The 7,024-nt window shown below is 42.9% G+C and overlaps 1 protein-coding gene across 1 annotated transcript; it reads left to right on the top strand.

Annotated features, from left to right (window-relative positions):
- Positions 1 to 1,136: 1,136 nt before the first annotated feature.
- On the top strand, positions 1,137 to 5,450 carry LOC134052890 (guanylin-like). Its single transcript, XM_062507615.1, has 3 exons — positions 1,137 to 1,211; positions 4,333 to 4,522; positions 5,386 to 5,450. Exons 1-3 carry the CDS (start codon positions 1,137 to 1,139, stop codon positions 5,448 to 5,450), a joined length of 330 nt encoding a protein of 109 aa, XP_062363599.1.
- The last annotated feature ends 1,574 nt before the right edge of the window (positions 5,451 to 7,024 follow it).

The raw sequence follows: 7,024 nt of genomic DNA, 5'->3' as shown, positions 1-7,024 counted from the left end.
GCTGGAATTCAGGAACATTGTTCTCCTGGTATCTATGTTAATCCAAACCCACAAAATTCCAGAAATCATTTACAGATTTGAGGACCTGAGCTTGATGTCAGAACTTACTTGAGGCACGTTGGCCCTTCTCCATCCATGTGACTTTCCCATGTTTCCATATAAGCATGGAAGTAATGGAGAAATGGATTTGATTCCTGGCAGCCTTTTCCCTTAATGACACCCCCCCCACCTTTTAACATATGCATTTTAAGAACAAAAGAAGGAGATGCAAAGAACAGAGATGACCTTTTATAGTGGGGCACGTGGAGGCACAGCCTGGGGCTCTCAGCCTTGGTCCATAGCTCTCTCCAAAGCCCTGACAGGAGTGGGGTCACAAAGGACAGGACCAGGGAATATTGTGCCAGGAGAGCTTTAGGCTGCATGTTGGGAAAATCTCTTCATGGAAAAAAGTGGTCAGGCACTGAAATGGGCTGCCCAGACCAGTGGTGGAGTCACCATCCCTGGAAATGTTAAAAAAATGTGTGGATGTGGCATCTGGGGAAAAGGTTAATGGTGAACAACCTACCACCAGGTCCTGGGTTGAAGGTTGGACTCAATGATCTTAGAGGTTTCTCCAACTTCAACAATTTCATGATTCCATGACTCTTAGTTCCTTTAACTCCCAGAACAGGCAACTGACTGGATCAGTTTTTTTCTATCTTTTCCAAACTTCTTTTTTTACTCCTAGCTCTGCAGGAAGTGGCCAGCATTATGGAGACTTTCAGGCGTTGCCTGAGCTCAATCTCCACCATTTATTTATTGCAGTTTGGAATGTTTTGCTCACCCATGTCATGGACAGTGTCTCAAAGTGGGAGCAACTTATAAAACCCAAGATCTGCCTGGGTGTGACTGACCAGCTGTGCTACTGAGCAGATAACTGAGAGTCCCCTCAGGGTTTATGATATGTCAATAAAAAGTTTGGATTAATGGATTACCAACCTAATGCTGTGTGAAGTCTTTATAAAACTCAGACTGCTGGGCAGTCTGAGAGCTCAGGAGAAGAGAGGAAATCTGAGAGACACAGAAAAGGCAGAGAGGCCGAAGGCAGAGGAAATAAAATCTGTTCAGGTCAGGAAAGGCTTGGCTTTGCCAGCACTATGAAAAGCTTTCTTTCCTGGACAGTCCTGGCAGTCCTTGCCCTGGTGCATGTCTCCCAGGCAGTCTATATTCAGGTGAGCTTTTTTCTTTCATTTGTTGTTATTACAAATTCAACAAAGTGCTGATATTTTTTAAACTTCTTGCTGCAACACAAATCTTGAACTAAATTAATAGACCTGAATTTTTGCTTTTCTCTGTCTTGATTTCCACCTTCATGTCCCTGTGCTCTGGGTCTTCCTTCTGTAAAACACTTCAAGTATCACTAAATGCTGTTGCTGTTTATTTACCTTCTCCAGCCATATCTCTTCTCTGAAATCCCTCAAGGACTGAGGTGCCCAGAGTTTTCTACTAGACCAAAGACACGTGCAGTGAAGGTGCTGACTTTAGAGAGTGATGCAAGCAAGGTGTGACAAAGGAGAAATTGTCTTGTGTTACCAGGTTCTAGGCAGGAAGTTCTTTGTGGAAATTCTCTGTCCATTTATGGGATAGAGCCTGTCAAGAAAGGGCAAAGAAGAGTTTAGCTGGATCCAATTAAATATTAATAGAAGTGATTAGAGGAGCCTCTGTGAAATTTTCCAAGTACACAGCACCTATGGCTGATATTCCATGCAATGTGGAAAGGGTTAAGAAGGTATTCAGGACCCTGGTCTGACATTGGGAAAGCTTTGGATCTCTCCACAATCATCCTGAGAGACAGTATGGGAGATTTCAATCTGATTGCAATATATAAACAACTTCCTCTGGTGGCCAGGAAAACTAATACTTGTTGAACAATTATTGATACTCTCTATGTGTGTGCAGCAGTTTCCAAGAATAAGGTATCTTTGTGTCCTGGGTTATCCTCTTTTTCACCCTTTGGATGACAGAGATATCCAGAGGTAGTAGGTTAAAGCTATTCCTTTCTCTCAAGCCATTCTTCAACATTTACAGTCTCCAGCTTCCTACCCAGTGAAAAACATCTCCGTTTACTACTTGTAGCCTTAAAAAAACAAACAAACAAAAAATAAAAAGAAAAAGAAAAATTAAAAAAAAAAAGAAAAAAGAAAAAAAAAGAAACTGCTTCTAGGTTGCATAAAAGAGTAGGAAGTGCATCTCTGGAGTTTAAGCTGGATTTCTCTTCTCATTAATCTGTGTTTTCCCCACTGTACTTGCAGTGAACTCTGAATGCGTTGCAGTCCTTTCACCTTGAGGTCTTTGAGGTCTGACTGATTCTTTGATTCTTCACTGCACAAAGTTGGCTTCCACTCTTCTTCCCTGAAATTGTTCCCAAGACTTCTCTTCATTATCCCATAGTATGTCCTATTTAGCTCTCTCTAATACATCTTTCTTACTTGAGGTGGCAGGGTTTTGTCTCTGTTTTGCTGTTCCTTTGTTCTTTTTTGTCCCCAGGACCTGCAGATCTCAGGGTTTGTTCCCACTACTGGGTTTCTCTGAAACTGTGCCTGTGGAAATCCACTCTTTTTTTAGTTCTATGGGTTTTGCTTCTTAGTTGTGTGACCAACAGCTGAATCTAAAGCTGCTTTTATAGGAAAGGTGAATTTTTCATTGGCAGCCAGGTTGATCACAGAATTGGAAAGTTATTTAGGTTGGAAAATCCAGCTGTTCCTCCAGCACAGAGAGATCCACCATGTCCCCAGGTGCTTCATTCACATGTTTTTGGAACACTTCCAGGGATGGTGACTCCACCACTCCCATGGGCAGCTGTTGCCAGTGCCTAGTGAATCTTTATAGATCATTAAGGTCAGAAAAGATCTATAAGAACATTGAGTTCAACTGATAAATTTACCTGAGTAAGGTCATAAACTGATTGCAAAAGAAAATAATTTGACTTAGTTAATAAATGCATATCCAAAGTGTATCTGATCAGGTTTTTTAAAACTTTAACACCAAAATAATGTGATTCTGTAATAAACCCTCCAAAACCCCAGTGAGAATCAAGTCTCCTTCCCACTTATCTCATACCATTCCCCATTGGACTCATGGGGATGTGAAACAAATGCTAATATTTGTGCTGTATCAGAGTCACTAAATTTTATTTCTTTGGATGAGGAGCTGTTACTTGATCCCAGATCCCAGGATGGTTTGAGTTGGAAGTGACATTAAAGTTCATCTTGTTCCAAACCTTGCCATCAAGTTGGAACATCCCACATCACCTTACTGACTATATGTTGGCCATGAAACCATGTTAAAATGGCAGATTAAAACAGTTTGAAAAGCTTATTTGTCTTTTAGGCCAAACTGTGATTAACTGCTGATGGGTACAGACTTTGTGCACCTGGTTAAACAGCTGCAACACCTGCAACCTAAATTTATTACCTGAAAAAGGGGAAGTCTCTTGAGGGAATGACCTTTAATGGATGCACAGGGAGAAGCAACTAAAACATAGAGTAATATTTCTCAGAGTCCAGTCCCAGCTTCCTTAAGTTTCTGGTGTAAGCTTTGAGTCAGAAGTGCCATATTTATGCTTCCAAAAACTTGTTTTTCCCAAACTGTGTGGGCAAGTTTTAAATTGGCACAGGGTGGGTTTGTTGGCCATATGTGCAGGGCCAGGAGCTGGAGTCAATGATCCCTGTGGGTCCCTTCCAACTCAAGAGATTCTGTGATTCTAAATTAATGGAAACTTTCCACAATGTCTTGGGGTGAATAGTTTAAGCCCTCAACAATGCACGCTGTGAAAGAAGAGCTGCTTTTGTGTGGTCACACCCTGCCAGGTCATAGACAACACTCAACACTTCCACTGCTGTGTTAGGAGAAAGGGTGAACCAAATAAATTCCCATTTATCCCCATTCAAGTAATGATTTTGTAGATCTCTACCACATATCCCTGGCATTACTGGATGGAGCTTGGAGCAACCTGGTCTAGTGGAAGGTGTCTCTGACTGTAGCATGGGGAGGAATGAGAAGAGCTTTAACCCATTCCAGGATTCTCTGATATTGCCTAGTCATCTCTTTCCTAGGCTGACAATTCCCAGCCTGGATCTTCCTATCCCAGATTTTATGAGTCTATTTCATGGGGAGGAGCCAGGCCCGAATTCTCCCTCTGTCCACTGCCTTCATTCAGCACAGGTTTTATCTGGTCTTTTTTCAATACCATCTTTTCCATTTTATATTTTTTGGGAGAGCTCTTGGTTGAGATGGAATGGATTTGCCAAAGGCCTGACTTTCTGATGCCTATTTTTTTCTGGTTCTGCACAGGATGGAGACTTGAAATTCCCCCTGGAGTCTGTGAAGAAGCTGAAGGAGCTCATGGATGGGAACAGACACATCAACCCTCGCATGATGGTTCCTATGGCCAGCTATTCCCCATGCCAAGAAAAACACCTCCCTGAGGAATTCCAGCCTGTGTGCAAGAGGGAAGATGCACCAATGATTTTTAGGAGGCTGAGTATGTTGTTCATATTTTGTAATTTTAATTTTTACCACAATTTTCAACCTTAAAACATTCCAATAGCAGGATGCAAAGGCACGGAATTACTTTTGTGTCACTTCTAGGGTAGGTGGGAGAGTTTGCACTGCCTTTGTGCTGCCCTTTCTCCTGCAAAGGTTGGGCTTCACGAACCCCCTGAGGAAAACTCCTGCAGTGCTGAGTTGAGCTGTTACCTGGGCATATTCCACTTCTGTGACCATGGAAAAGTTCATCCAAGTAGAATAATGGAATCACTGAATGGTTTGGTTGGGGGGGAACCTTAAAGTTCATCCCATTCCACCCCCTGCCATGGGTAGGGACAGCTTCCACAATCCCAGGTTGCTACAAGCCCCAGTGTCCAACCTGGCCTTGGACACTTGCAGGGATCCAGGGGCAGCCACAGCTGCTTTGGGCAACCTGAGCCATGGCCTCACCACCTTTACAGGGAGGAATTTCCTCCCAATATCTCATCTAAATCTACCCTTCTCTAGCTTGAGCTATTCCTCCTTGTCCAAAGTCCCTCTGCCATGGGCTGCTTCTGCAAAAGTGTTTGCTTTTTAAAGTTTTTATATTGCATTTTTCTACTGTCCAGTCCAAGGGACACTTTAGAATGAAATGGTGCCATGTCCTGTTGTCCTTTTGCTTCCACATGTTCCCATTGCATCCCAAGGAATTCAGATTTGATTTCATTCCTTCAGCCAGATTAAAATCTTACAGCAGTATTACCTACAAAGATATTTCAAATTATAAAATAGGGTTTTAGGCAGAGGAGTCTCCAAATGCTTTGACAGGTGGCTGTGCCCTCCTGGCATCAGACTGACTCCTTCTTTTCTTCTGGACAGGCCTGGCTGCTGAGGACGACCTGTGTGAGATCTGTGCCAATGCTGCCTGTGCCGGCTGCTTCTGAGGTGGAAAAACTCACACAAGACATGTCCAGCTGGGAAGCTAGTGCATTCCTGTGGCAAGATCATGTACTTTCACCAATCAATATTCCTGGGCTTCATCTCCCACTGCAGCCAAACTGGAGCTGGTAGCTCTTGGGGACATCCCTGCAGTCTTGAAGCACCTGGATCAGGTGCCACTACCAGAGCAGTTCTGCCAGTAAGGAATCTATGACTCCTCTGAGAGGTGCAAGTACTACAGAAGTTGTGTGATACTGGAATAGAAATGCCCTGTGTTTCATTTCCCACTATTTTGCCTGGATTTGAACAAGCTGGGTGAAACTCAGCATCCCCTGTAGTCTTTTAAATATCTAATATTTAATATCTAATATTTAATGCCCAATAATAGTATCTAATTATTAATATCTGTCTGTGATTTGGCTTCCCCTACACACAATACCACTTATTCCTTTTTCCAGTCCCTCCTTCCTAGTGTGCTGGATACCTTTCCCTTTCACCTGTCTGCAGGTGACACCTTTGAGTTTGTAGCAGAACTGCAACAAGTAACTTGAGCTGAATTCCTGGTGTTTAGGAACACTCTGACAGCCAGAAATCAGACTGTTCCTTGTACTGATTGTTGTTGATTTACGGAATGGGTGTAGAGCAGCACAGGAACACTTCTTCCCTGGATATCAAGGTTATTTAAACTCTATTTGGGAGAAAGGAATTCCAAAGTGCAGTGCTAGAATCACACTGAAATGAAAGCATTGTCTGTTGTTTTATTTATTGGTGGTAAGATTGTAAAGAAATTATCTGCCCATGTTTATATGCTGTACAGGAAATAAAAACTAAATAATTCGGGGTGGTTTTTTTGCTTTGTTTGTTTGTTTGTTTGTTTGTTATTGATGGGGTTTGTGGTGGACTTTGTTTTAGGATACTCTTCTTGCCTCCTTGCTTTTTCCCCCATATAAAGTGTTTCATGTCCGCAGCTTCCCTAAATAAAAGATATCTTTTAACAATGTCCTGAACTTAAATCAATTTGTAGTCACAGAATCACAGAACTATTTGAGTTGGAAAAGCCCTCCAGGATCATTGAGTCCAACCTGTGCCTGATCCCCGTCTTGTCACCCAGCCCACAGCTGGGTCATGCCCAGTCCTTCCTTGGATGCCTCCAGGAATAGGGATTCCACCACTGCCCTGGGCATACCCATCCTATTTCTGACCACCCTTTCCATAAAGAATTTTCTTTTGATGTTCAACCTAACCCTCCCCTGGCCCAAATTGAAGCCCTTCCCTCTCATCCTGTCCCTTGTTCCCTGGGAGCAGAGCCCAACCCACCCAGCTACACCCTCCTGTCAGGGAGTTGTGCAGAACCACAAGGTCCCCCCTGAGACTCCTTTTCTCCAGGCTGAGTAACCCCAGGTCTGTCATGGTAATGCAAGTCCACAGCAGAGATTTAAAAATTTTCTCTCCTACTTTTAACTGTTGAACTTTTAAATCCATTTTTATATATGGAGCCCTCAAATCAGCAACCAAGTTCTACCAAGACTCTCAGTGTTCCAAATCTGTATTCTCAGCCCTGGAATTTGGAGCTTAATTC

This window comes from Cinclus cinclus, chromosome 23 (genome assembly GCF_963662255.1).
Source record: "Cinclus cinclus chromosome 23, bCinCin1.1, whole genome shotgun sequence".
NCBI classification, from domain to species: Eukaryota; Metazoa; Chordata; class Aves; order Passeriformes; family Cinclidae; genus Cinclus; species Cinclus cinclus.
The sequence above is the reverse complement of the archived record's forward strand: the minus strand, read 5'-3'. Positions and strand labels throughout refer to the sequence as shown.

Excerpts from the sequence above, each read along its gene's own strand:
- LOC134052890 (XM_062507615.1), top strand. The coding sequence starts at position 1,137 with ATGAAAAGCTTTCTTTCCTGGACAGTCCTGGCAGTCCTTGCCCTGGTG. Across the intron at positions 1,212-4,332 it reads CCCAGGCAGTCTATATTCAG|GATGGAGACTTGAAATTCCC; the intron begins GTGAGCTTTTTT and ends GGTTCTGCACAG. Across the intron at positions 4,523-5,385 it reads AATGATTTTTAGGAGGCTGA|GCCTGGCTGCTGAGGACGAC; the intron begins GTATGTTGTTCA and ends TCTTCTGGACAG.